At 57.6% G+C, this 27481-nt stretch overlaps 2 protein-coding genes across 6 annotated transcripts; both read left to right on the forward strand.

Moving 5' to 3' along the window:
• The first annotated feature begins 1616 nt into the window (after nucleotides 1-1616).
• Nucleotides 1617-23760, forward strand: MLLT6 (MLLT6, PHD finger containing). Of its 5 annotated transcripts, none has more exons than XM_036836284.1 (20): nucleotides 1617-1774; nucleotides 2995-3074; nucleotides 3562-3616; nucleotides 3867-3976; nucleotides 4967-5070; nucleotides 5317-5410; nucleotides 7622-7777; nucleotides 8431-8529; nucleotides 11046-11265; nucleotides 11807-12421; nucleotides 12879-13060; nucleotides 13294-13402; nucleotides 14569-14635; nucleotides 14841-14980; nucleotides 15467-15664; nucleotides 15769-15857; nucleotides 16989-17338; nucleotides 17770-17860; nucleotides 18887-19243; nucleotides 19867-23760. In XM_036836284.1, the coding sequence occupies exons 1-20, from the start codon at nucleotides 1666-1668 to the stop codon at nucleotides 19906-19908; spliced, it is 3267 nt and encodes a 1088-aa protein (XP_036692179.1). In that variant the 5' UTR covers nucleotides 1617-1665; the 3' UTR covers nucleotides 19909-23760. The 5 variants fall into 5 exon arrangements, with proteins under 5 accessions (XP_036692179.1, XP_036692181.1, XP_036692180.1 ...); XM_036836286.1 differs by having other exon boundaries at nucleotides 11046-11184; XM_036836285.1 differs by having other exon boundaries at nucleotides 7625-7777.
• A 470-nt stretch (nucleotides 23761-24230) lies between these two features.
• CISD3 (CDGSH iron sulfur domain 3) lies at nucleotides 24231-27375 on the forward strand. Its single transcript, XM_036836289.1, has 4 exons — nucleotides 24231-24463; nucleotides 24793-24828; nucleotides 25398-25517; nucleotides 27027-27375. Exons 1-4 carry the CDS (start codon nucleotides 24425-24427, stop codon nucleotides 27204-27206), a joined length of 375 nt encoding a protein of 124 aa, XP_036692184.1. The 5' UTR covers nucleotides 24231-24424; the 3' UTR covers nucleotides 27207-27375.
• The last annotated feature ends 106 nt before the right edge of the window (nucleotides 27376-27481 follow it).

The following is a 27481-nucleotide window of genomic DNA, read 5'->3' on the forward strand; positions in this document are numbered from 1 at the left end:
GGCGGGCCCCGGCCCCTTGATGTTCCGGTTGAACAGGTGCTAGTGAAAAGGAGGCGGACCCGGCGGAAGAGTCGGCCAGGGGGGCCTGCGCCGAAGGGGGGGTAGCCTCTTCCACGCCTCACTCCTCCGGCCGGTCTTCCCCCCTCCTCTCGGTCAGCCCCTCCCCCGCAGGAAGCGTTCCCGGCCCCGACGCCTTTGAAGTGTCGCTGAAGCCCCCAGGGCTGCTTCTCCCCTCCGCCACCGCATCTTACTCTGCGGGAGTGTGACCTTTGGTCCCTGCGGGTGTCCACCCCCCTTTAGGAAGTAGGGGGGTCAGGTTTCGTCCCCCTTGCCCACACCGGCCTTGGGGATGAAACCTTCGGGTTGACGACGCTCCCTCACTTCTTCCCCAGACGCAATTTCAGGGACTTTAATACTTTGGGGTGCTGTGTGTGAGTCTATGTTTTGTGTTTGTGTACATGTATCGAGCTCAAGTGTAAATGTGTTGTTCGTGAGCACTTCCGCAGTAGTGGCTCTCTAACTCGCGTGGGTCTCTAAGCGCGCCTGAATGGCTGGACCTGGGGTGTGCCCCTCTGGGAGGGTACGGTAGTGTGGCTGGATGAAGCTGAGTGAGTCTGTGTGTCTGTGGGTGCCTCGGCGTGCTTCTGAGGGGTCTGAGTCCCTGTGCGTACGTGTGTGCCTGTGAGCTGGACCGGAAGCTCCCCGAGGGCAGGAACACCCGTTTGTTCACTGCTCTATCTCAACGACTGCACATAGTAAGCATTCAATAAATATTTGTTGAATGAACAAATGTCTGCGTGTAAGAGTGTCTACCCTCCAGGCAGACCTCCAAGGGAAGAGCCCGCGAGCGGCCACTCAAAAAGACCCCCTCACACCGAGGGGTGAGCAGCCCACGTCGCTCCCGCTGCTTCTAGCGCCCCTTCCCCTGATCTCCACCTCCAAGTTTCCTTGGGGTTGAAGAACAGTCGCAGAGACGAAGACCTGGGCGGAAGGGGCTGGCGAATCGGAGACCCGGGGCCGAGACCAAAGGGCAGGCAGATGGAGGGCTCAGGAGCGCCAACCGAGAGCCATAGAAAGAAAAAGGAAGAGGGAGAATGAGCGCAGAGCGAGCAAGCGAGCGAAAAGCTCCCTACCAAGCCAGGCTTTGTTCCCTGAACCTAAGACTTTACCCGGCGGCGGGCGGCGGGCGGGCCGGGAGCGAGCAAGCGGAGGCGCGCGGCCATGGCTGCCGCGGCCGGGCAGGGGGGCCGGGGAGGCGGCGCGTGAGCGGGCGGCGCGGGGCGGGCGGGCGCCCGCGATGTGCCACTCGGCACCTCCCCCGCCGGGCCCGGGCTGCGCGGCGGCCGGGCGGCCCTGGTAGCTGGGCGTGCGGCGCGGAGGGGGCGAGCCCGGCGCGCGGGTCTCATTGTTGGGGGGGGGGGGGCCCGTCGGGGCATGAGGGCGAGAGCACGGCGGGGGGGGCGGCCAGACAGAGCGAGCGAGGAGGAGGAGGAGGAGGACGCCGAGGAGGAAGAAGGAGGAGGCAAAGAAAAGAAGCGGCGGCGGCGGAGGAGGAGGAGGAGGGAGCGAGGAGGCGCGCGGCCCCCCGCTCCCTCCCTCCCCCCCTGACCCCCGACCCCCGCCGGCCGGCCCCCCGCCCCAGCCCCGGAGGGAGCTCATGGGAGTATGAAGGAGATGGTAGGAGGCTGCTGCGTATGTTCGGACGAGAGGGGCTGGGCCGAGAATCCGCTGGTCTACTGTGATGGGCACGCGTGTAGCGTGGCTGTCCACCAAGGTACGGGGGTGGCCCGCGGGGGGGCGGAGGGACCCAGGGGGCGGCGTGGGCAGGGAGCCCCCGGCCGCGCCCTCTGGAGACCTCCCGGGGCTCGGGCGCCCCTCCCCCACCCCACCTGAAGAGAAGGGAGGAGTCGGGGGGCTGCCCCCGCCCGGTCCTGGAGGACCGGGTCAGGCATTGTTTTCTTGCCTATTGTTCCAGTCCCGCGCCCCCCACCCCAAGTTGAGGGAGTTTGGGGACAGTCTAGGGGCCAATGAGTGCACTCTCCGCGCCCCACACCGCCAGTGTCGGGGCTGCTTGGAGAATGTTTACCTGCGAGGTGTCCCCTCCCGCCCGGTTATTTTGGTCCCGGCTCTCGGAGGGAGAGGTCAAGGGGGGGGGTCATCCTCCCCTCCTGCTTCCGGATACTGGGAGGAGCGGAATTGGGAAGGGAGGAGAAGGGTCCCAGGGGAGAGGGGACTCCTAAAATCCTCCGGGGAAGAGTTGCGGATAGGAGAGAGGTTGCGCAGGGGGCCGGGAATCGAGAAGAGGGAGGTTTGGAGTTTCCCCCAGCAGCACATGGTTCGGGAGTTAACTCCTTGAGGAATCTTGCCGAGGGCGCAGACTGGCATCTCCCGCCTGTCTGGCACAGCCAGCTGCCCCCCCCCACGCCCTTCCTGGGACAGCCCTTAATCCTGTCGCTGTCGGGTCTTCCCGCCACTCTCCTATTGGTTACCTGCACTGCACCTGCCCTCGGCCTTGACTTTTGAGCTGTACCTATTATAGTTAGTGGCAGAAGATGAGCTCCCTAGACCCCCGACTTCCCCGCCTCTTCCATTACTGGCCCTTTAAGAAATGCCCCCCCCCCCAATAACAACAAAACACGTTTGTCTATCGTAAATGTTGTTCCTCTGATTTTCTCTTCCTGATGATGAGGACTGGTCCTGGCAGGAGCTGGGAAACAGAAAGCTGGGTACAGAAAGGGCATGAGGGGAGGATCTTCTAGAAGTTTAAGGTCAAGGACTCAGACGTCCCACCTCTGCTTGGAGGACTTGGTTATGTGGTTGAAAGCTGGCTGCGTGCTGTTGGGCATTCCTTGTGGTCCTGCTGTCTAGTGAGTGCCCCCCAGGCTGGGAACAGCCCCCTGGCCTAGTTCCTTAGAGTCACCCCCTTCCCCCAGTTATTCTGGGAACAGCCACTGGTGACAGATTTGCTTGGTGATTCTCCTCCCTCATCCCCAGCTTGCTATGGCATCGTCCAGGTGCCAACAGGACCCTGGTTCTGCAGGAAATGTGAATCTCAGGAGCGAGCAGCCAGGGTGGTGAGTTTGAGACTCCTCTCTCCCCTCCTATACACCTGAGGATCCCCCCCCTCCCCACCGAGCTATGGGACTCTGAGGCTGAGGCTGGGGTGGGACTGTCACACAGGATTTCCTGTTTCCTGCACACCTGTCACCAACCCCATCTCTCCCTCAGCTTATCCCTCACTCTGCGTCACCTCAGGCGCCGGGCCTTTTATTTTTGTTTGCTTGTTTGTTTGAGCCTTTTATTATGGAAGGTTTCCAACCTGTACAAAAGTAGAGGGAATGCTATAATGAGCCTCATGTTGATGTGGATCTCCCGTCTTCAACAATTATCACTCGTGGTCAATCCTGTTTTCTCTGTACCCCCACCAGTTCCTCCTTAGACATCTTATCATTACATCCTGGGGCCCTCTGAATGTGTTCAGGGAGGGCCCAGCTCAGCAGATCCCCCACCCCCTTTGGGAAAGCCCACCCCCCAAACCCCTGTGCCCCCTTTTATTGGCAGAGGTGTGAGCTGTGCCCACACAAAGATGGGGCATTGAAGAGGACTGACAATGGAGGTGAGAGGGGTGCTGAGCCCCAGGGCTCATCTGTTGAGGTCAGCAAGGCCCCCTGAGCAGGGTCTGGGAAGGCAGGAGTGGTCTGTGGGCGGGGGTGGAATGCAGAGGCTGGTTTCCCTTCCCTTCCCTGGCTGGCAGTGGAGTCTGATGGGAAGGCCATGGAGGAGGGGACCATCTGCAGTATGGGGTTGTGAGAGGTGGGGGTCTTGGGCTCGCCATCGCAGCTGAGGCCAGCCCCACACTGCCCCAGGCTGGGCCCACGTGGTGTGTGCCCTCTACATCCCTGAGGTGCAGTTTGCCAACGTGCTCACCATGGAGCCCATCGTGCTGCAGTACGTGCCTCATGATCGCTTCAACAAGGTCAGCGGCCCCTACCGTGCCCCATACCAGTCCCTTCCCTAGCCAACCATTCTTGGGTCCCTCCAGCCCTTTCTTCATCCAGTGTAATTTGATTCTGTCCAACCTACACTTTCGGGGAACTCAGGAGGTGGGTAGGCACTTTCCACTGATAGATTCAGGCTCGTGCTCTGGAACTCAAGTGAAATAGTAGGCTCCCTTGTAGAAGTACTGCCTGAAGGTAGACCTTAGCGAGCAGTTCACTTATTCATTCACTGAGCACATTTTACCGAATGCCTACTATGTGCCAAAACTGGGGCAAGATGCTAGACACACAGTGTTTAGATTGATCAAGACAGGTGTGCTCCCTGCCCCACGGAACTCACACTTCTGTGTGGGAAGACTATAGATATCAATAAACAGGCAAATAAAATAAGTGCAACTTGTGTTAAGTGCTGTAAAGAAAACAAACAAGGTACTGAAATAAAGGATACCCTGCGGGAGGCGGGGGCGGGCCTTACTTTAGATAAAGTAGTCAAGGAAAGAGACATTTTGGTTGAGACCTGGGGGATGAGAAGGAGCCATCCTTGATGAGGGGGGAGAGTTCCAGGTACCAGGCAGAAGGAATAGCATGTGCAAAGGCCCAGAGGTGGGGTTGAGCTCACCAGTGAGGAAGGCAGACACAGTCCCTGGCCTTATAGGGCTCACTATCCAAGGACTGCACTGTCCAGTATAGTAGCCACTGGCCACATGTGGTTATGTAAATTAATTAAAATTAAATAGAACTTAAAATTCAGTTCCTCAGTCACACTAGCCACATTTCCAGTGCTCAGTAGCCTGTGTGCTTTGTGACTGCTGTATCGGACAGTGCAGTACAGAACAGTTCCATCAACACCAAAAGTGCTGTTGGATAGCCCTGACCTAGGATCATGTGGAGAGGGTGGAATTGAGGGGGGAGACCAAAGGATCCCTCAGGGGGAAGGGAGGAGGGCACGATTGTACTGTATCCTGCAGACATGTTACATCTGTGAGGAGCAGGGCCGGGAGAGCAAGGCAGCCTCAGGAGCTTGCATGACCTGTAACCGCCACGGATGTCGACAAGCTTTCCATGTCACCTGGTGAGAGCCCCGCCTGCCCTGCACCCACCCCACAGGGTTCTCTAGCCAGCTGTACCAACCCGCTCCGAGGTTTGCCATGGATGGCTGCCAAATAGGTTCATCCTAGCTGCTGTCTCTTTGGAGATGATGGCAGTGCTTTCCTCGGGTGATCTTGGCTTCACCCCAGCAGGGATCTAGGAGGGTGCAAGGGAGGTGGCTGATCTGGTTTGTGGCCACACCCTTCTCAGGCTGACCTCTCTTGGTTAGTGCCCAAATGGCAGGCCTGCTGTGTGAGGAGGAAGTGCTGGAGGTCGACAACGTCAAGTACTGTGGCTATTGCAAATACCACTTCAGCAAAATGGTGAGTTTCATCTGGGCATGAGTGGGTCAGTCAGCCATGGTTTTAGAGGGTATGGGCTCCAGGCCAGACAGTGCCTGGTGCTGGGAGGACAGACGTGGAGGCACTATGTCCCTGCCCTTGAGGAGCTCACCACTGGATGAGGAATAATTGAAGCACGGCTGAGGGGTGTGAATCAGAGCTCAACCAGGCAGTCCATCCAGAGGACGGAGCTCAGGCCCTGCCTGTCAGAGGCTGGGAGGCTTCAAGGAAGAGGCAGCATTTAAGCTGAGCCAACATTTGTGGGGCCTGCTGTGTCCCAGCCTCTGTACTAATCTCTTTACGTGTGTTTTTTTGTTGTGATCTTCCCCAAAACCCTAAGAACTAGGTGTACTGCATTTCCCCGTTTTTATGGATGAGTAAGCTAAGACCCACTAAGATTATGTTATTTACCTCACAGCTGGTGTGTGGGATTCAGAACAGACAGTCTGAAGCTTCTCAGGAGCCTGCTAAGCAAAGACAGAGAGAAAGGAATCCCAGGCAGAGGGACTGGCATGGATAAAGTCCCGAGATGAGAAAGAGCATTCATAAGCAGCAGAACAGGGTGTGTGGTAGGGACAAGGCAGGAGATGAGGCGAAAAAGCTCAAGCAGGGCCAGAGCTGGACTTGCTTCTGCCCCAGGTTCACGGGCCCAAGGAGAGGTGGGAGAAGGGGTGCTAATCCATGTTTGTGGAGAGACGTGCGTTTCCAGAAGCTGTGGGGTGTCCTGGAGAGGTATGCTGTGGCCTGACTGGGAAGGCAGCTTGGACCTTACCCCCAGGCCACAGGCTTGTAACGCTGCTTGAAAGCAAGAGGGTAACATGATCAGATTTGTGTTTCAGGAAGATTACCCTGGCAGCCACTGTGAAGCCAGATCTGAAGGGCCAGGGCAGTGGCTGGGAGACAGCTGTGAGAAGGGGGGCATGGAGGGATGAAGCTGGGTTCTAGAACCATTTCTAGAGAGACTTGCCTACATGTCGGGGTAGCTGAGAAGGAGGAGTTGAGGGTGGCACATAGGATCCAGGTTCTCAGTGCTGGGTGGATGGGGCTTGAGCACCTGAGGGTGATGTGAACAGGTGGTGCAGTAGGCTTCTATAGGGCTAGCATATGTCCTGGTCTGCCCCGGAGAGTCCCAGTTTGTGCCTTTTGCCCTGGTATAATTATTAATAGCTCCCCCTTTCATTTTCAGAAGTGTCCTACTTTGGATCATAAGTCATAGGGTCATCTAGGTGCAGGGTTTGATATCAACAAGGTAGGGAGCTCGGTTTGGTTCATAGGAGGTGCCAAGTGGGGATGTTCAGATTTGGTGGCTGTGAGGCCCCCGGGCAGGGTGGTAGTGGCAGCCCCAGGTGTATAAGGCTGGGGCTGGAATCCCTGGGTGCCCATCAGGTAGGGGGCTCAGGTGTGAAGAGAACCATGAGGTGGGGGAGTTTAGAGCTCAGCAGAGTAGAAGCAGTGCCCACCGCTGGGGAGGGATGGGGTCAGACGAGGCCTGAAATTAGTCCTTGGATTTGACAGTTGGAGGTAGTGGGTGACCTTAGAGGGAACAGCTATAAGCCTAGGACAGGTGAGGCCATCAGCCCAGGCAGTGGGGAGTCCAAGGCCCTGGCTGGGAGGAGTGGCAGCACAAGGGTTGTTTGGGTTTTTCTTATGGACGTTTACTCCCCACCGCTTCTTAAGGGCAGCAGGTCCTTTGGGACAAAAGGAACCACTGTGTTTGGTGGAGGGCCAGGAACAAAGGAGAAGGGGTGATGGCTGGAGCAAAGTGTCTGGAGGAGAGGATGGGGTATGGAGTACAGGGGAGCAGGGGCTCCCATGAGGGCTGTCCCGCATGTCCTCCACCCCAGGGAAGGAGGTGATGGTGGGCCGTGGCCCAGGGCCTGAGAGGGGCCAAGAGGGCACCATGAAAAGAGGTGGGCGGAGAGTGAGAGGCCTACCTCCATCCGTGCCTTGCTGGGCCGAGACGCCCCACCTCTTCTGGGCCTCCGTTGCTGCTGAATCTTGTGCACTGGACAAGCCAGTGGGGAAACTAGGATTCCAGTCTAGGGAACGCACTTCCGTTGAGCAGAGTATCATTAAGGACACAGGGTCCTCTTAGTGACAGGCAGGGCGGGGGCGGGGGTCCCTGATCTTCAGGAACCTTTCCCTAGGCTAGTGAGAGGAGGGCGTGGCAGTTCCTCTCGGTTCTCTCCCCAGAAGACATCCCGGCACACGAGCGGGGCAGGCAGCGGAGGAGGGGGAGGCACAGGGGGAGGCGGTAGCGGCTTCATCGCTGGCCGGAGGAGCAGGTCGGCCTCGCCATCCACGCAGCAGGAGAAGCACCCTTCCCACCACGAGAGGGGCCAGAAGAAGGTAAAAGTCTTCTCCCTCTAACCCTCCTGCCCACTCACAAACAACTGTTTCTTTCAAGAAGCCACCACAGGTATCCGGAAGGCCATAGGGCCTACCCCCTTCCTTCCTCTGAGGCCACTGAGGGCAGAGAGGGGACTGAGGAAGTGACATGTGAGGGTCACGGAGGGTGAGGTGAAGGCTTGGCTTCCCTGGGGCTCTTTGTAGCTGTGTGGTCCCTCCGTGTCCTCCCCAGGACACGACAGTGTCCCCAACATTTGCACACACGCCACAGTCTAGCCATGTGTCGGTCCAGTTTGTAAGTGCACATGCCTGCGTCCCCGCCACACGTCACAGTGTGCCCGGCTCCCGTCCCTCCGCACAGCTCCGTGTCCCGGGTATGTGCTCACATGAGTGGTGCTCTGTGTCACTGGCATGATAATGGGACAGGCTATTTTTAGCAGGCAGTGAGGGGGAGGGGGAAGGGCTGTCGGCTCTCAGAGGAACCTGCCTGGGCCACTCCTGTCCCGCCAAAGTCCCCCAGTCCCTCCATAGGGGGAGATGGTGCCCACAAAGCCTCGTCCTTGAAAGGACCCCACTCCCCACATGCCTGTGCTGTGTTTATCCTGACCCAGACTGTTCCGCAACATCAGTTCCGGTCCCTTCTTCCTCCCCAGAGTCGAAAGGACAAAGAACGCCTTAAACAGAAGCACAAGAAGCGGCCTGAGTCACCCCCCAGCATCCTCACCCCACCTGTGGTCCCCACTGCTGACAAGGTACTGCTGCCTACACCCAGGAGGGATGGCCACAGCAGCGGGAGGGAGGCACGGGGTGAGGGGTCGGGGTGAGCACCCCTGGGAACCTCCGCAGCTTCAGGTTAATGTGCCTCTGCTCCCCACCCCGCCCCCCTCTACTCCTGTTCTAGCCCAGGAGGGGCCTCTGCTCCTCAGCCCCACCAGTCACTGACCAACCAGGAGAGTAGGGGTGGGGTGGGGGGCACCACCCTGCCTGCTGGCTGCCAGATGTTCACATCTGCCTCTGTCCAGACAGAGGGCCTCAGCACTGGGCTCCTGTCTGCAGGTACAGTATTCATGGTGTTTCTCTGATTTTCTGGGGCCCATTTCCCCAGAGAGAGGCAGAGAGGACCCCTTCACTTTATCCCTCCTCCACATCAGGAGGCTGCCCAGAGGCTGTCGCCTAACCGAAAGCCCGCTCCATGCGGGCTGGAGGGACTGAAAGTGCGGCCCTTGGTGGCTTGCGGGGCAGGCCTGTGGACCACACCCTGAAACCCCCACTGATCCCACCTTCCCGGTAGGGGCATGGCATGTCAGGCCTGACTCCAGAAACTGGCAACATCTGGATAAGCAACCAGCAGGCCCTACCCGAGGCCAGGGAATGGCTAATCCAAGCCAGAGCAGCCCTCCCTGCCCCTCCTTCCAGCCCATCCTCCCCATGGAAGGAGAACAGGGGCCTGGAGACACTGCCTCCTCCTGTCACCATTATTGCCCCATTCACCTCCACTGGCCTCAGGAGGTTGGCAGAGCTCTGGGCATCTTAGCAGGAGGCTCAGGTATCAGGTTTCCAGGGTGATGTTGCTGTGGCAACTGTCCCAGTAACCCTCTCCCCTCCCTGCTGCCCAGGGCTCACCTGGAAAAGCTTGACGTCTGCGCCCTCTGGTCTTTCCCTGGGGTTTGCAGGCAGTGGGAAAGAGAGGGCCAGAGATCTAGGAGTTATCCCAGTGGCCGGGCATCCCTTTGGATGTGTTGGAGCATTCTGCCCATCCCCCTCCACCCACCCCAGCATTTCAGCCACCCCTCCCCCTGGGCCCTCTCCTCCCTTGCTCTCATAACCACATCTGGCTCCCTTCAGAACTCCAGCTGTTGAAAAGAACAAAGAAAAAGACAAGAGACCAGGGCTCCGCCCAGGAAGGGGCAGCACAGGGTGGCTCTCATTCTCCCATCCATCCTCCCTCTGGCATTTGTTCATTTACTGAATACCTGGTCTCCACCAGGAGGAAAAGCCACCCCTGGTAGTAATACAAAGCCCTAACTCACTCATCACATGCCAGGCTCCCTTCTGGAACAGGGGGATGGAGGGGATGCCTGGGGGATTTGCTCATTTAATCCTCAAAATAATCCAATGAAGTACGTATTTTATTAACTCCATTTAATAAATGAAGAAACTGAGGCACAGAGAAGTTAAGTAATTTGCTTAAAAGCACACAGCTAGGGAGTGGTGGAGTCAAGATTTGAACCCGGGCAGTTGGGCTTGAAGGCCTGTTCTCTTAACCACCACAGGACACTGTCTCTACAGTGTATCACTAGCAGCCGTGCCATCAGAATCATCATCATTATCGACCCCATACTATGTATCTGGCATTGTGGTCCTCGTAATTCTCCAAATAGGCATAATTAGCCCCATAAGGACACGGAAGCTCGGTGAGGTTGAGAGACCACACAACATAACACGGTGGTAAACGGCAGAACCCACCAGGCTCACAGACCCCAGAGACCCCGCTCTTCCAGCCACTGCTGCCGCCCTCAGACATGGGGGACTGTATCTTGCAGTACAATGTGGCACCCGATGGCTGATGTGGGTGGGTACACGATACCCTGGAAATAAGAGGACAGAAAGATTTGTTCCACCCCAGGTAGCTATAGGGTGACTTCACGGAAGAGGGGGCTCCCGAGCTGGATTTTGAAGGAGAAGATGTTTCCCAGGAAGAGGAAGGCTAGGCTTTCCGGGCAGAGGGCTGGGCATGGAAGCGCAGGTTGTCTAGGAAGGGCATGGGGTGGCCAGGGAGCGGGCTGTCAGCCAGGTGGCTGCATCTGGGGGTGAGCATGGAGGGAGTGGTGGTGACTGGGGGGCCCAGGAGTGGGGCCAGAGCAGCCCATTCTCCGTGGAGTTCCTCTTCCCTGCGTACACCACTTCCCAGCACAAGTCCAGCCCTCTTAGGCCTAAGTATTTCTTAAATGAGTGACTAAGAAGATAACATGCATCAGTACAGGCTCTGGGACTGTTTTCATCTCTCGCCTGCCCGAGGTGAAGGACAGACAGTTTCTTGGGTTCAGAGCTCCCAACTCTTCACACCCAGAAGTTACAGAGCTGCCTCCCCATCTCCCTGGTCTAGGAGCTCCTGCCACTATCCCCTTGCCCGAAAATCCTTCCTGAAGCTGACTCTGGGCTCTCCCAGTAGAGCCCTAGGTCCTGTGTCCTCCTGCTCCACTCCCAAGTCAGGGTGAGCCCAGACCCTGGGAGCTGGCCTCGAGCCTTCCTCTCCTCCTCCCCTCAGGTCTCCTCCTCAGCTCCCTCCTCCTCCCACCACGAGGCCAGCACTCAGGAGACTTCTGAAAGCAGCAGGGACTCAAAGGGGAAAAAGTCTTCCAGCCATGGCCTGAGTCACAAGGGGAAGAAGCTGAGCAGTGGGAAAGGTGTGAGCAGCTTTACCTCCGCCTCCTCCTCTTCTTCCTCCTCCTCTTCCTCCTCCTCTGGGGGCCCCTTCCAGCCTGCAGGTGAGTGTGGGCATCCTGGAGGAGGCTGGGAGCGGGACAGTCTTTGGCCCTGAGCTTTTCTACTAAGGGCCTTTTTATGTTGGTTTGCGTCTCATTTGCTTCCTAAATTGGTTGGGGTGGGGGGAATCTCCACCAAGTGACTCCTCTCCACACCCTCCCCTCAGCCCTCTCCTCTCGAGGTGGAACTCGCCTCTGGTCTCCCTCAGGGCTCACCTCTCCAACCCCCATAACCATGTTCATTATCCCCTGCACTTATGCTGTCAGGTACCATTTTGAAAGCACCAACTCTAATCTCCTGTAATCTCTGTAGTCATCGAGTGAGGTCACTAGGGTGGGAGTTATTCTCCTCCTACTTTATCACAGGTGGGGAAGCTGGAGGGCGGGGACACTCGTCCCAGGACACAGAGACAGTGGCAGAGCTGGGACAGGAAACTCAGCTTCCCCATCCCCTGACCAGAGCTCTCTCTACTAGTGCACACTGGGAGCGGGAGGGAGGCAGGGGATCTGGGGTCCAGCTGTAATTCCGTTTCCCTCTCTGTAGTTTCGTCCCTGCAGAGCTCCCCCGACTTCTCTGCATTCCCCAAGCTGGAGCAGCCAGAGGAGGACAAGTACTCCAAGCCCACAGCACACCCCCCTTCGGCTCCTCCCTCTCCCTCAGCCCCCGAGCCCCCCAAGGCTGACCTCTTTGAGCAGAAGGTGGTCTTCTCTGGCTTTGGGCCCATCATGCGCTTCTCCACCACCACCTCCAGCTCGGGCCGGGCCCGGGCCCCGTCCCCGGGGGACTATAAGTCACCCCACGTCTCGGGGTCCGGGGCCTCAGCAGGCACCCACAAGCGGATGCCCACACTGAGCGCCGCCCCCGTGCCTGCTGAGGAGACCCCCGAGACAGGCCTGAAGGAGAAGAAGCACAAAGCCAGCAAGAGGAGCCGACACGGGCCAGGCCGTCCCAAGGGCAGCCGCAACAAGGAGGGCACCGGGGGCCCGGCCCTTCCCTCCCTGCCCGGTGCCCAGCTGGCTGGCTTTACCGCCACTGCTGCCTCACCCTTCTCCGGAGGTTCCCTTGTCAGCTCTGGCCTGGGTGGTCTGGCCTCCCGTACCTTTGGGCCTTCCGGGAGCCTGCCCAGCCTGAGCCTGGAGTCCCCCCTGCTGGGGGCAGGTTAGTGACCCTTGGGGATGGAGGGTATCTCAGGGCCCAGCCAGTCTAGTGAGGGGACAGAGGCACAAACATGCAGTTAGAAGGAAATGTGATAGAAACTGCTCCAAAAGACAAAGGATGCAGATGACAGTCACCTCTGAGACACTCCCCCATACCCATTTTCTGCATGGTTGTAGCGGGAGAGCTTGCCAACAGGACTTAACCAAGTTTGGGTTGGGGAATTAGAAAAACTGGGAATTCTCCAGGCTTTAGCAGGGCAGTGGAATAAGCAGGCATGGCAAGCAGATGTCACCCAAGCAAGAAGTGACATCTTTGCAGCAAGAGGGTGAGACTGGTGTGTGGCCACATCCAGGGGAGTGTTCTCCTTGGGGAGAGGCTGCTCCAGCCACCTGACTAAGGTGGGGCGTGGGGGAGTGGTGACTCTAAGCTTCCCTCTGTGTCTGTCTTGTGCCTGTAGGCATCTACACCAGTAATAAGGACCCCATCTCCCACGGTGGTGGAATGCTGCGGGCTGTCTGCAGCACCCCCCTCTCCTCCAGCCTTCTGGGGCCCCCAGGGACCTCGGCCTTGCCCCGCCTCAGCCGCTCCCCATTCACCAGCACCCTCCCTTCCTCCTCTGCTTCTATCTCCACCACTCAGGTGAGGCCTTACTCCTGGGCTCCGCCATCCCTGGGCAGGTGGGGGACAGCCTGCTGAGGACCGCAGCTTTCCATGGGAATTTGAGAGATTGGGCTTGATCACCACCAGAACTTCTCCCTCTCTCTGGTCCTCTCTCCTCCCCAGCACACCTGGTCCCCTCCACCCCGGTGCACACAGTTGTGCTCTAGATCCAAGAATAACCACCAGGCTGGACTCTACCTCCTTTCCCTCAGGTGTTTTCTCTGGCTGGCTCCACCTTTAGTCTCCCTTCTACCCACATCTTTGGAACCCCCATGGGTGCCGTTAACCCCCTCCTCACCCAAGCCGAGAGCAGCCACACAGGTATGTGAGTCTCTGACCCCATTCCCCTTTCTTCCCAAAGGCCTGAGGGGCACCTGTCACCTGCTTGTCACCCCAGAAAGGATGGGAGGGCTTTCTGGCTGCCCCCACCCTCTGGCCATTGCCCACCCTGCAAAAAAACATTCCACACACAACAAACCTACACTTTCACATTAAAACCCCCGTGAGGAGGCGGGACAGGACAGGGCAGAATTAATACTGCTCCATCTCACAAAACAAAAAGGCAGAGAGATGAATGACTTGCTCAAGGCAGTTGGGGTAGGGAAAGGCAGAGCAGCAGCTGAAATTCTGGTACCCTGGCTCCAAGCCTAGTTCTCCTACCGCTGTAGCCTAGCTCCCTGCTGGCCTCTTAGTGAGTTCTTGGGATCAGAGTTTACTGAGATCCCACCAGCTGGACAACAGGCTCTCTGGGTATTTAGGAGTTAAGGGGGCGGATCACAAGTGCCCCTCCGTCTCCCTGGAGAGTCAACCCAGCCCCAGAGAGCAGATTGGTGCAGAGGTACCACCTGGCCGGCTGGAGGGCGGGGCTTACCAGTTCAGGTAAGCCTTAAGGGGGCCGAATCTGATTCCAGAATTAAGAACCCTACAGAGTAGGTGACTATTTTTCCAAAACGCAAAGTGGAATTCAGTGGCCCAACAGAGGGTTTTGACGTCTAATTTTTTAGTTTATTAACATAAAAGTCATACAAAACTGATTATAATAGCTACAGTAATTAAGGCCTTGCTGCATGGCAGCTACACCGTTCAGATTAACACTTAGTTTCAAGCCCAAGGTCACACAGCAAGTAAGTATCATATCCAAGTTCAACTCAGGACTGTGTAGGCCCCAAGTTTCTATGACTCTGAAGTTGTAAGTTTTCCAGGAAAAAAGTTGGGAGGTAGATCTGAAAGTAGCCAAGCTGCAGGAGCCTTTCTGCCTAGAGAAGGAGGAAGGGAGGAGATCTCATGGCTTTGCCTCCCACGGCGCTGGGTTTCCAAGCCAGGGCTTCCAGCGCCTTAAGAACTAGAACTGGCTATCTGGGGTTGGGAGATCGTGGGGAAAGGGGTCTGCGGTAAGGTCCCAGATCCCGCACCCACTTCCCAGGCGGGGACTGTGAGGCCGACGGCACCTCTTCCTCGCTGATCCCTGCCCCCCTTCTCCTTCCAAGAGCCAGACCTGGAGGACTGCAGCTTCCGATGTCGGGGGACCTCCCCCCAGGAGAGTCTGTCTTCCATGTGAGGGAGAGAGTGCCGGCTTGGGGGAGGGGCTGGGAGCAGGGCGGAGGGACTGTCAAGGAGGAGAGGGCGGAGAGGCGGGCACGGGGGAGAGGGTGGGATCCAGAGGGGATGACTGAAACCCCTAAGGCGGGAGGAGGAGGGCAGGGAGACTGGAGTGGGGGAGTGAGGTAAGCCTGAGCTCGGTTTTCCCTTCTGACCCCAGGTCCCCCATCAGCAGTCTCCCAGCACTCTTCGACCAGACAGCACCCTGCGGGGGCGGCCAGTTGGACCCAGCGGCCCCCGGAACGACTAACATGGAGCAGCTGCTGGAGAAGCAGGGCGATGGCGAGGCCGGAGTCAACAGTGAGAAGGGGTGACGTCGGGCTGGGTGACCTGTCCTAGGACACCCGCAGACTCGGTCACCTTTCCCAGGTCCCCAAACGTCTTTAAGGTTCCGCCTGCGGCCCCGCCCCTGCCTTAACTCTGGCCAACCGAGGGCCTTGCCTTTAACCCTCGCTGGGTCCTGCTCCTGGGCCTGCCCCCTCTTCGCAGGGCTTTTGGCCCTCGCAACCTCCTGGCCCTTATTTTACTAAGCCCCAACTTCCGCCCGCCCCTTCCCTCCCAAGCACTTGGCCTCCACCCCAAGCCTCAGGCCCCACCCGTGGTCCTCACACCTCTGGCTCCCCAGGACTCACCTGAGTCCCTCGCTACCCGGCGCATTCTCTGCTAGGTCTCAGTCCGATTTACTCCGTCAGGCCCCGCCCTCCAGGCCCCGCCCCCGGTCACCTGGCCCCGCCCCCAGCCTTTCCAGGCCCGCGGGGCTCAGGCTCTCTCGCATTTTGTCTGCAGTCGTGGAGATGCTGAAGGCGCTGCATGCACTGCAGAAGGAAAACCAGAGGCTTCAGGAGCAGATCCTGAGCCTTACGGCCAAGAAAGAGCGACTGCAGATTCTCAACGTGCAACTCTCTGTGCCCTTCGCCGCCCTGCCTGCCGCCCTGCCTGCCACCAACGGCCCTGTCCCTGGGCCCTATGGCCTGCCTCCCCAAGGTAAGGGGAATCCCACCCAGCCCGGGGATGGGGGCCTCTGCTGTGCGGTTGGAACTGGCCCTGACTCCAGCCCCTGACCTCCTTCCGTGATCCCCCTCCCTCAGCCGGCAGCAGCGATTCCTTGAGCACCAGCAAGAGCCCTCCGGGGAAGAACAGTCTGGGCCTGGACAACTCGCTGTCCACGTCTTCCGAGGTGGGCGCCACGGGGAGGGGCACCAGGGAAGGGCAGGAGTGGGGAGGTGCAAGGGCCTTCTAGTTGCATCTCTACCTTGCGGCTATTGGAGGCTGGACAATGGAGTGATTGGCTGAGTAATTGGTTGACTGACCCATTCATTCCTTCATTAAATAAGTAATAATTATGAGGTGCCTACTTAGCTCCGGGCATTGGCTAAGCAATGAGTGAGCAAATCGGACAGCCTTGCTCCTAGAGACAGGCTCAATCCAAGAAAATCAATAATTACAAATCAGGAAAAGTGCTAAGATGGAAATAATTTGAGGGCTATGAGAAAGAATGGAGGGTGGAATTCTTCTCTGAATATAAGGTGGTTAGGGAAGGCCTCTTTGAGAAGTGTTTGTGAAGAGTTTATTATAGTTTGTTGTAGCTACACACAAAATAATCCCCGTGTAATTGCTGGCGGTTGGGGGAGCAGTTGCTATTGTTATATTGTGGTTGTTCTGGAAATCAAACAAAGTGGGTTCTTGTTCTCCCTGCTACTTTCTAAATGTGTGACTTGGGCAACAATAATCATAATAGTAACTGACATTAATTGCATATTTGCCCTTTGTCATGTCCGTGCTGAGACTTTTAAAGGGTTTGTGTGTTTCGTTTTCACAATAATTGTATGGAATAGGTTCTCCTCTTACCCCCATGTTATGAGTGAGGAAACTAAAACAGAGAAGCCACTCAAGCCATTAAATTGTCGACATGGGATTTGAGCCTGAATCTTTCACTCCAGCTGCCTGCAGAGTTGTTTAGCCTGTCGCCTAAGAACCAGTGGTTTCACCCATAAAAAGGCAGTAACGAGTTAGTACAGGTCAGGCACTGAACCCTGGGTCTGGTTCACCAGGTGGTCACTACCGTCATCACTGTTCAGTGTTAAACAAGCATCATGAGGGGTGCTGGGCCCCTAGGAAGTGACTTGTGAAGACTGTTTGGATTCTTAGCCTTTATCCCGGGCCTTGCTTCTTCCTGGGTGGCTCTGCCTGGGGGAAGGGGGGTGTGGCTGTGCTCTGTGAGAATGCTGATGGGTGCCGGGCCGGGGGGCCAGAAAGGTCATGCTGGCCCCCTGCTCCTCTGACCCCTCCCTTCCCCCTCCCTCCCCAGGACCCACACTCAGGCTGCCCAAGCCGCAGCAGCTCGTCGCTGTCCTTCCACAGCACGCCCCCACCGCTGCCCCTGCTCCAGCAGAGCCCTGCTACTCTGCCCCTGGCCCTGCCTGGGGGCCCTGCCCCGCTCCCGCCCCAGCCACAGAATGGGCTAGGCCGGGCACCCGGGGCAGCGGGGCTGGGGGCTATGCCCATGGCTGAGGGGCTGCTGGGGGGGCTGGCGGGCAGCGGGGCCCTGCCCCTCAATGGGCTCCTGGGGGGGTTGAATGGGGCTGCCGCCCCCAACCCCGCGGGCTTGAGCCAGGCTGGCGGGGCCCCCGCGCTGCAGCTGCCAGGTTGTCTCAACAGGTGAGGGAGAGCTCAGTCTGGGGAAGGGAAGGGGGAGGCTGGCTCTGGGAGGGAATCCCCCCAAACACCCACAGTTCCTCAGAAGGAAAGCTGTCCTCTGATCTTACAGGGTCTAGAATCTAGTCACCCCAGGTTCTCCTTAGATGTTAGATGTGAGTGCCCTCCGGATGGTAGCTCTCCAGGGACAAAGTCGTCTGTTTATGCCTTGTACCCTAGCTAGCCTAGGTTTTCCTTCTGGGAAAGTTCTTCCCTCTGACGTGCCTCCCTCCCACTGTCCTCTCTGAGCTCAGTCCGTTTTGCTCTAGTCCTCTAACATCGCACATCCCTGCCTCTCCCCACCTGGGTCTGAGGGAGTCTGGGAAGTTAGGGGAGCAGGCGAGGAGGGTTCCGCTGTCCCTTCCCATGGTCTGTGATTTGTCCCCCTGCCTCAGCCTCACCGAGCAGCAGCGACACCTCCTGCAGCAGCAAGAGCAGCAGCTCCAGCAGCTCCAGCAGCTCCTGGCATCCCCACAGCTGACCCCGGTAATGCCCCTCCCTGCCTGGGCCGCCTCCCCTCCCCCAGCTCTGCTGGAAGGGCCCTCTCAGAGCGGTCTGGGCCAGTCCAGGGAGGGCAGCCCCAGGCTGGGTGGAGATTGTCCCAAGGGTCATGTGGGGTCAGAGGGCATAAGGGTTCCTCTCGGGGGGGGGCCCTGGTCACTGGGGAAGGGATGCTGTAGTGGCCCCAGATCACATCCTAGCGAGAGGATCTGGAGGGTGGTGAGTCCTCAGTTACTGAGCGTTTCCAATTCCAGCCCCAAGGCTCTTCAGTGGGGAACCTCAGGGTCTGCGTAGAGAGGTGGCCGAGCAGGTGACAGACACCGCTTCAACCAGAGCAGCCCCTTTTAGGTCTTTCTTGTGTGTTGAGTTCTGCTAAGAATTCCTTTGGAGGAAAGGAATTCCTCCTTTTAAAAAGGAGGGAGTTGAAAAAATAGAAAAATATTCATTTTCATATAAAGAAACATGAGAAAGATACATAAGAAACCAATTCAATTGGTTATCTACAGAGGCCAGATGGCAGCAGGGGTAAAAGCAAGATTTCTGAAGATAAGCCTTAATAAATCACTTTGGGTTTTGGAACACTGAAAATGCTTTGCCTATTCAAAGCAAAAATAAATGACTCTTAAGGGAAAAAACAAATGAAAAAGAGGGGAGTTGAAAACTATTGACCTCATTCAGTGTTTCTCAACTTGGGGTCATACCATCCCTGGGGACATTTGTGGTTGTCATAGCAACTGAGGAATTGATTTAGTGAGGGGGGGTGGGGCCAGGGATGTTAAACCCCCTGCACTTGGCCGGTAGTGGCCCGGCTGACAAACGCTGACGGTGTGCAACCACTTTCTTGTCTGGATGGGGAGACTGAGACCCAGAGGAGGGAGTTAGAGATGGAACCTTGACTGTCTCCCAGGTCTTTTGCCTCATGGTCCTAGTGTGATAGGATGGGGCCCAGGCCAATGAGGGCAAGATGACCCTAGAGACCACTGGCCAGTAAGCAATCTGGCCCCCTTGCAGGAACACCAGACTGTTGTCTACCAGATGATCCAGCAGATCCAGCAGAAGCGGGAGCTGCAGCGGCTGCAGATGGCCGGGGGCTCCCAGTTGCCCATGGCCAGCCTGCTGGCCGGGAGCTCCACCCCGCTGCTGTCCGCGGGCACTCCTGGCCTGCTGCCCACAGCATCTGCCCCACCTCTGCTGCCCGCCGGAGCCCTGGTGGCTCCCTCGCTCGGCAACAACACAAGTCTCATGGCCGCAGCAGCTGCGGCTGCAGCAGTAGCGGCAGCAGGCGGACCTCCAGTCCTCACTGCCCAGACCAACCCCTTCCTCAGCCTGTCGGGGGCGGATGGCAGTGGCAGTGGCCCCAAAGGAGGGGTGAGTAAGGGGTCCGGCTTGGGGGAGGGGCTGGGAGTGGGGCAGAGGGACTGTCCTGTCTCCCTTCTCCTGGATGGGCAGCGAGGGAGCATTAGAAGGTCCATCATCAGATGCATCATCAGAAGGAGGAAGGAAGCGACCCCTAGGGCAGCAGAGTGCCCTGCTCTAGACCCCAGGGCCTCTTCCAGCACATGGGTGCCCTCCTGCAGATCCAAGAAAGATACACTTTGCACATGGGCTAATAGCGAAAGGACCAATTAGAAAACGGCGTTCCTCTGGGGAGACCCATTAGGAAAGGCTGTTTCCTCTCTGATTGGACCATTTAGAAGAAGATGATGCTCTGGGTGGGCCATTTCAAGAAAGGCCCTCCCTTCTTCTTCTGAGGGCAAAGGGCCAGAGCCCGTGTGCTGCCCTCGGCTGGCACATGCCTGCTTAGCTGGGTGCCCTATGCAGGGCAACTCCCCCAAACACACACACACACAAGGTGACCCTGGTGTGCCGCCGCCAAAGCCCAGACCCTTACTGCACCCAACATCAGCTTTCTTGACCCAGGAAGCTATTCTCAACTGGGTGTTAGGACCAGACACCTCCCAAAGCCCCAGTCTTCCTTCCTCTTTTTCCAGACTGCTGACAAAGGAGCCTCAGCCAACCAGGAAAAAGGCTAAATCCACCCAGGCTCCTGCTGACCCCCCAAGTGGAGGGGCAGATCCTGGTTTGAGGGGTCCCAGCCTGGAGCGGGCACCTGTACCCAGACACTGGAGAGCCCCGGCCCAGAGCATGTGCTGAGGCCTGGGGAGTGTGGGGTGTTCCCGGTGCCGAGGACTGAGACCGCGAGGGGAGCCCCTTCCATCTGGCCCCCCTCCCCCTCTGCACTGGCCCCTTTGTGAGGGGCTCAGAAGGAGGACAGGCTCCAAGCCCGCCTAGGAGCCCCCACTCTCAGCGAATGTTTTGAGGTTCCCCAGAGAGCAAAGTGGGCCATGGCATAAGTGGGGGGTTGGTTGAACCCGCCACGTAAAATGGATTAGCACTTGAGTGGGATAAGTGGGGGGCTAGGCCCTGGGCCTGCCTCTGTGCGGAAGTCTTTTATGGAAGAAGGGGTGGCCCTACTTGACCTGCAGTTTCTTCCCAACTTGGGTAGATGGCAAGAGGGCTTCCTGGGACTGTTTCTCGCTGGGCCCCTTCCCCTGCCCCCGACAAGGGTCACAAGCTGAGCTTGTAAAAGCCCACAGACTAGGGGGCCGAAGAAGGGGTAGGATGGCATCAAATTTGGCCCAAGCCTCCCTACCTCTGGGGGGTGGGCCCCAGTGATGGGCTGGGGGAAGGCAGGGGGTGGGTGGCCCAGCCCCCTCGATCCCCTGCCCCTTGTTTGCACTATTGGATTTAGGAGTGCCGAGGGTGGGGAGATGGAGCTGCCTGACTCAGAGAGCGTGTATGCGTGTGCGTGTGTCTGTCCGTCTGTCTGTCTGTCTACCCCTGGAGCCCGGGCAGCCGAGGGCAGGGATAGGAGCAGTGCTCTGATGAGGCAGTATCAGAGGGGCGCTCCCAGGTCTTGTTTGCACCCTCTCACCTCACCAACTTTGGTCCCTCTCTGGGGCCCGAATGGTTAACAAAAACCAGAACCGTACTCCAATATTGGAGAGTAACTGGGGGCTGGGGGCTTTGAATCAGGGTAATATCCTGCCTTTCCTCCCCCAGACTCCACATGGTCTCAGTGCCCCCTCAGCGCTCCCCTTGCCCCACTGATACTTGGTCCTGCTTCCCTGGCAAAGGGGAGCCCCAGGGATTGGCGGACGAGGCAAGGGGGGTTAAGTGCCACTTCTTTTAGTGAAACCTTCCTCCCAGGATTAGCCAGCCTGCCTTCCTGCACTCCACCCCCACCCACCAGGGGAGACTTAAGCTTACGCTGACCTACAACTGTCCCTTCACCCACCAGCTATTTCCCTGGGGTGTAGTGGGCAATTCTCACCTTAAAGAGTCCCCACTTGCCCAGAGCCTCTGGTGGCCAAGGTTGAGGGCCGGTGGGACAGCCAGGAGAGGGGCGAGGTTGAAGCCTGTGTCTGTGTCGGGTGCACTGGGGTCGGAGCCAGGAGGAGCGTGGCCAGCTTCCCTGATGACCACGTCTAGTCAGTCTCTTTGCATGTGTGGATTTGTGTGTGTGTGTGTTTCTGTTTGGGTTTTTGTTGTTGTTGGTTTTGTTTTGTTTTTTAAATAAAGAAAAGAAGATGTGTATATTTTTGGCAATGACAGAAACGTAGTGCAGATATATTTTTGCCTGTGCTGCTCAACTGGTTTTTTTCTGATACTGAAAATAATATTAATATTCCTGTTGATAAGACTTTGTAAGATGTTAGGGAGCTGATAATGGAGGGGGTGGGTGGGAATCCTTCAGAGGCAATTTCTTAGGCACTTGCAAGGGCTTGGGGGGGAGGGGGGCGGCAGTTGTGATGACCTCAGAAATACTCACTTTTTATTAACGCTAAATATCAGTTAGAAAGAAATGATAGAATTCAGCATTTTATTCATCTTCATCTATTAAGCTGTCTAACTCCCTGCCCCCAAACCACTGAAAAGAAAAATAACCTTCAGAGATTCTTAGAAGAGTTGCTCATTCACACCCACACCCTTGCCCAAGGCCGGCCCACTTACAGCCAAAGTCAGCTTCTGTTCTGGACAGTGAGGGAAGTCAATCCATCCCAAGGCCGCTGTGGCAGAGAGTGAGAGGTCCAAATGACTTAGTGCACTGGAACCAAGACCTCCCCTTCCCTCCAGCACCCGAGAGTCTGGGGTTCTCATCTCCAAGAGTCTCTGTTTTCTGACTTTCCCCAGGCTGGGGTGCAGTGGCAGGTAGGCAGGTTAGATTTGAAGAAGGGACCCCAGGCTGGGTATGGGTTGGTGCTGTGCCTCAGTTTGGGGCAGGGGGACGTGAGAGCCGTGGTGCATTTCCTCTTTCGAGGGAGCTTTATAATAGGAAAGGTCTGGAGCGCTTCAGGACGGAGTGGGGTCCCAGTGCAAGGGGTACGGCTACCGAGACACCCCCCCCACACACACACACACCCCTGCTCCCAGCCTCAGTCCCTTTCTCTAGGATGAATTTGGATGGGGAGTAGAAAGGGATGCAGATTTATATATGGCTCTGTCTAGGGGAGGGGAAGGATGTGGTTTGCAGGGCGGAAGTGGAGTTTGAAAATGCAGAGTGGCGCTTAGTATGTCATCCCCCTCAGCGCAGAGGTGTGACTGCAGTGTGCATGCAGAGCCGCTGTCTGGCCTTGAGGTCACAACTAGTGCGCGAATGTCAGAGCTGGAAGAGACCTGTCTTTAGGTGTCTTTTGAGCCAGCTCCTTGCTTCACAGATGATAGCTCCAAGCCTAGGAGGGGCAGGGGCTCAGGGGCAGAGCCAGGACCAGCCCTCAGGACCTTGGCCTCCCGGTCCTCGGCTCTCCTGTCCCACTGCACTGCCTCCTTGTGGCTGTCCGTCTGTCCCTGTGTGTGTGAGACGCGTGGTGTGAGTGCAGGGCTGTGCCGGGGTGGGGGGTATCTGTGAAGCACTGTCTTAGCTCAGAGCTGATGGATCCTCTCCAGAGACAATGACACTTTAAAGGTTGCCTTTTCTTCTCTAAGTTTTTCCGATTTGTTTATGAGTTTTTCCCCTCAGACTCCTAGGTCTATTGCTGCCTCCAGGCGCCCTTCCCTTGAGGCCGATGAGAGCACCCCTGCCCACTCCTGTGCTGAGTTCTAGGGAAGTACTCCTAGGAAGGGAGCCAGAGCCTGGGAAAGAGAAAGAGCCAGCTCTGAGAAAGGGTCACCTTCTCCACACGGCCCTTTCCCAAACTGGAAATGCAGACAAGTTTTCAAAGGCACAGGCTCCCCCTGCCAGCTTCCAGCATCTTCCTTGGTGTGTGGTGGGCCAGAGTTAAGGGTAGGCAGCTTGCTTCCAGTTCTCCTTTATCCCAGTTTATTTCCTGGGGAGAGGTGCCTGGAGGGATTAAGGTCACTTCAGTTGGGAGTTTGCAGGAAAGTGGGGCATAGTACCCTGGCTCCCTCCGGTCACATCAAACCAGATTAAAAGTGTGTCTGGCTCCCAACCACTTTGACTTGATCTACTGAAAAGTTGGGGACTGAGGGGGTGCCTTCATTGCCCTTTGGTCACGTCCTTCAGCCCAACTTGGGACTTAGGTGGTGGGACTGGAGACCCAAACCCTGGCTCCCCGCCTGTCCCCCCCCCCCCTTTCCGCCCCAGCCTGTCTCAATGTAGCAGACCCTTCCTAGGGGAGCAGGGAGGGGAAGCTACAGTTTGTAAACCCAGGGGCTCCTTTTTCATTCTTTCTAAAGCCTCCTTTATATCCTCAACCCAAAAGGCAATGCCCCTCCCCTGCCACCTCCAAGCCTGGAATTGTGCATAACCCGGATCTTGTATCTTTGTATAACGGATGTTATTTGTACGAAGGGCAGTTCGTAAACAGCACTTGTTCTTTTAATAAAAGAATGTTTTACAAAAAAAAAAAAAACATCCAAAGAGACCCTGCTTTGTCTGGCTTTACTGAAGGGAAAGGGAGGGGGAGTGCCATCCGTGGGAGCCTTGGGAAGGGATGGGGGTGGGGGGGATGGTCAATGAACATTTCTTTAAGCACTTGGAATAGTAGTTCACAGATCAAAATGCACAACATACCCGAAATACCCTGCATATTGAAAACGCAGATACCTGTGCCCCACCCATAAGAATGTAATGTGTAGGCCTGGGCCAGGCGCGAATCCGATAAAAAAAACAAGCTCCCTAGGCGACGAGATGTGTCCGCACCGCGCTTCTAGAAGCACTGCCCTAAGGCTCCGCAAGAGAAAACGGTTCCGGTCAGGGTCCCCGCTCGCAAGCGGGGGGCCCGGGAGGCGCAGGCAAGGAAATGAGCGGCGATGCTCCGCGCGGGTCATTCGCAGACACGCGGGAACCAAAGGTGGCGCCGGAGAGCCCTCCACACCCCGGGGCCCCCTAGGCGGCTGCGGGGTCGGCTCCTCGGCCCGACTTCCGGCGGCTGGGGCTGGTCGGCTTGCGCAGGCCCACGGCCCGCACCGCGCGAACCCCGCAGCGTCTTCCGGGCCGAGGCGGGGCCGGGCCGGCGGGAGGCGGGGAAGCGGGAAGGTGACCGGGGCGCGAGGCGGAGCCGGCGCGGTGGCGGCAGCGGGGCCGGCATGGGCGGCGCGGGGGCGCTCCTGAGGCCGGCGGCCCTGGTGAGCAGCCGCGGCCCCGCCGGCCGGCCCCCCCACTCCCCTCCCGAGCCCGCCCCGCCCGCCTCTCGGCTGAGCGTCCCTCAAGCCCCTACGTCGCCTGGTCCTTTGCAGCCCTCCCTGAGCGCCCGCTGGGTGCCAGCACCTCCCCCAGCAACTCCCGTTCCTCTCTTGGGACCCCTTATTCTTACCCTCGTATTTCTCCCACGCGCTTACTAAGCCCTGTCGTCTCTTCCCTCCCACATGACTTCCCTCTGGAAGTCTTCCGCTTTCCATTGACTTTATTTTTCTGTTTCCAAACCACCGTCTTGCGATGCCTGCTTGCCTTGCAGAAGCTGAACCAGAGACGGGACATCACCTCCTGGCTGGTAAGTACTACCCCCCAGTGCCCCGTTTCCACTTCTCTCTGCCCTAGTCCCCCAGGTCCAGAGACCCCAAAGGTAGAGACCAGAGGAGGGAACCAGAATGGGTCAGCCCTGCGTTGTAGATTTCAGCCTGCGACTGCCTTGTCTATAGCTACCTTCCCGATGGCTCAGGGGAGATAGAGTGACCAGAGGGCACAGGGCAGGCAGCAGGCTTCTGCCCTGAGAACAGCGGCGCCTGATAAACCCAGCCCTAGGTGCAGTTAGCCCCGCCTAGGCTGGCAGGATCCTGGGCCTCCCCTCCCTTGCACCCAGGTGAGAGCCAGGGTTTGAAAGGAAGGCCTGGACCCCGAAACCTATGTGCTTGCATGGCCTTGAAATCTCTTCTCTATCTGGAGCTCAGGGGCCTTATGGTGTCCTGGGGGGGAGTGTCCTTGCAGGGTGGCATCAGATCAGCCTCCTGCAGAGGAAGCCTGTCACCAGCCAAGGCTCTTGGGAAATTGGACAAGGCCACAGGCAAGAAAGTGCTTCCAGGGCGTGAGCTGACCCTCACTCCCTCATCTTCTCTGCCACAGGCCCGATGGTTCCCCCAAACCCCAGCCAAGTCCGTGGTGGCCCTAAAAACACCCATCAGGGTGGAGCTGGTGGCTGGGAAAACCTACAGGTGGTGTGTGTGTGGCCACAGCAAGAAGCAGGTGAGAGACCTGTGTCCCCCTTCCCGTTGATACATGACACCTGTGGTTGGGGACGCTACCTGTTGCCCAGGAACTCCCACCCGAGACGTTCCTCTTTTTCCCACACATACCTGAGGGACAACAAGGGAGACTGGGGCGGAGGGATACTCGCAGGCCAGCGCCACCCACAGCCCTGAGCCCACCGTTCTCTGCATCCCCCCTTCAAGATGAAGCCAGAGAGACACAAACCCAGTCCGGGGCCAGTCGGGTGGAGCCAGGGTTCTGTCCTCCTCTCCCGGTGCTCCCTCCTTCTCAGAGTCTCTGGGCTCTGCCCTGAGCAGCTTGCCCGCCTCTCTCTCCCCTCTCTCCTTCCTCCTCCTAGGAAGCATCTGGGTCAGAGGTTCCCAGGCCTCGGACCCCAACACTGGGAAGACTTTGCACAGCCTCTCTGGCCCCGTGTGCCCCTTCCTGGCATCTGCTCCTGAAAACCCTCCCTTTCTCAGTTTCTGTGACTTTCCTGGCTTCTTGCTGTCTTGTCAGCCTGGCTGCCTGCTCCCAACTCCTTCTCTCTTCTGACCCAGGAGCCTTTCATCCAGCAGGAACCTGCCCCATATTCTTAGCCTCCGGGGTCCCTTTCTTTCTTGAGCTGGCTCTGAACTGTGTTCCTCCGAGCGTGTGTTCCATGGTGTGGTGTCAGCAGCCCAGGGCCCCGAGTCCCGCTTTGCCACTGATTTGCTGTGGACTTTGAGCAGGTCCTCATGAGGGTGGCGCTGTGCAGCCCACTGGTGAGGCCTAGCACAGGAGGGCCCTCTCTGCCTCTCTGCCTCTTGCCCTCTGGGACAGGTTGCTGATTTTTATCTGCACACGTCTCTCATCCATTCTCCTATCCCACCCTGACTCCAAGGCCAAGAGGCCTTGGGTCCAGCTCTGCCACTAACTAACTAGCTAACCACCTCTCTGGGCCCCCAGGAACACCTTCCAGGATGGAAGGGCATAGATGCTCACACCAGGCAGCCAGTTTGCTGTGGGACGTCCCCTTCCCCCCTTCCCAGTTATTTCCTGGAGCCAAACAAAATTGATACCCCAGTCTTAAAGCCCACCCAGAGAAGTTTTTACCCCAAGAATATGGAGAAGGAAATGAATTTCATGAACCAATGGAGACTCAGAGCCATTAAAAAAAAAACAAAACACCTATCAGCGTAAACATTGCTGATACCTAAGGGCCCGTTTCGCCTTGAAAATTCTGTTCTTGTGTCCTGGTCCTCTGGGGACTCCAGAAACTACTCCTGTAAAGATTCATACTTACTGAACACTTTCTACTGGCAAAGTGCATAACCATTATGTATTTTATTTTCTTGGGATGACGCTACTCTTTTTACTGTCACATTACAGATGAGAAAGGTGTGGTAGTGAACCCAGGCAGCATCACTTAGGAGTCTGGGCCCTGACCCCTGTGTGCTGCTCCTCCCAGCCCTGCCCCGCCTCGGCAGGTGGGGTTGGGTCTCTAACTTTCTTTCTTTCCCTCACCAGCCCTTCTGTGATGGCTCCCACTTCTTCAAACGCACTGGCCTATCCCCACTCAAGTTCAAGGCCAAGGAGACCCGTGTGGTGGCGCTCTGTACCTGCAAGGCCACCCAGAAGCCCCCATACTGCGATGGCACCCACAGGAGTGAGCGGGTGCAGAAGGCAGAAGTGGGCTCCCCACTCTGAGGGGGCGGCTGCTGACCGGCCCAAGAAGGGATCACCCCAGGGACCCCAGTACCCGTAGCTGGCTTGTGAAGGACTTGCTCCCGTAACCCGAGGTCTCCAACCTGGGGCAGCTGGAACTGGCCCCTGCCCCAATGCCTGCTGGCAAAGATGGCATTAAATAGGCGTGCCGGCCCAGAGCAGCGTTCTTGTGGTCACTGGTGTGAGGGACATGACCGGTCGGTCCCTCTTCAGGATCTTAACATGGGCTGGGGACACCTGACTGGCCACAGGGAGGG

The sequence above is a fragment of the Balaenoptera musculus genome, chromosome 20 (genome assembly GCF_009873245.2).
Source record: "Balaenoptera musculus isolate JJ_BM4_2016_0621 chromosome 20, mBalMus1.pri.v3, whole genome shotgun sequence".
Classification (NCBI taxonomy): Eukaryota; Metazoa; Chordata; class Mammalia; order Artiodactyla; family Balaenopteridae; genus Balaenoptera; species Balaenoptera musculus.

What these genes read in the sequence shown, in the direction of transcription:
- MLLT6 (XM_036836284.1), top strand. Translation starts at nt 1,666, where the DNA reads ATGAAGGAGATGGTAGGAGGCTGCTGCGTATGTTCGGACGAGAGGGGC. An exon ending in ACGAGAGGGGCCAGAAGAAG is followed by an intron (nt 7,778 to 8,430) that starts GTAAAAGTCTTC and finishes CTTCCTCCCCAG; the next exon opens with AGTCGAAAGGACAAAGAACG. An exon ending in TGGCGAGGCCGGAGTCAACA is followed by an intron (nt 14,981 to 15,466) that starts GTGAGAAGGGGT and finishes TTTTGTCTGCAG; the next exon opens with TCGTGGAGATGCTGAAGGCG.
- CISD3 (XM_036836289.1), top strand. Translation starts at nt 24,425, where the DNA reads ATGGGCGGCGCGGGGGCGCTCCTGAGGCCGGCGGCCCTG. An exon ending in TCCTGAGGCCGGCGGCCCTG is followed by an intron (nt 24,464 to 24,792) that starts GTGAGCAGCCGC and finishes CTTGCCTTGCAG; the next exon opens with AAGCTGAACCAGAGACGGGA. An exon ending in GGGACATCACCTCCTGGCTG is followed by an intron (nt 24,829 to 25,397) that starts GTAAGTACTACC and finishes TCTCTGCCACAG; the next exon opens with GCCCGATGGTTCCCCCAAAC.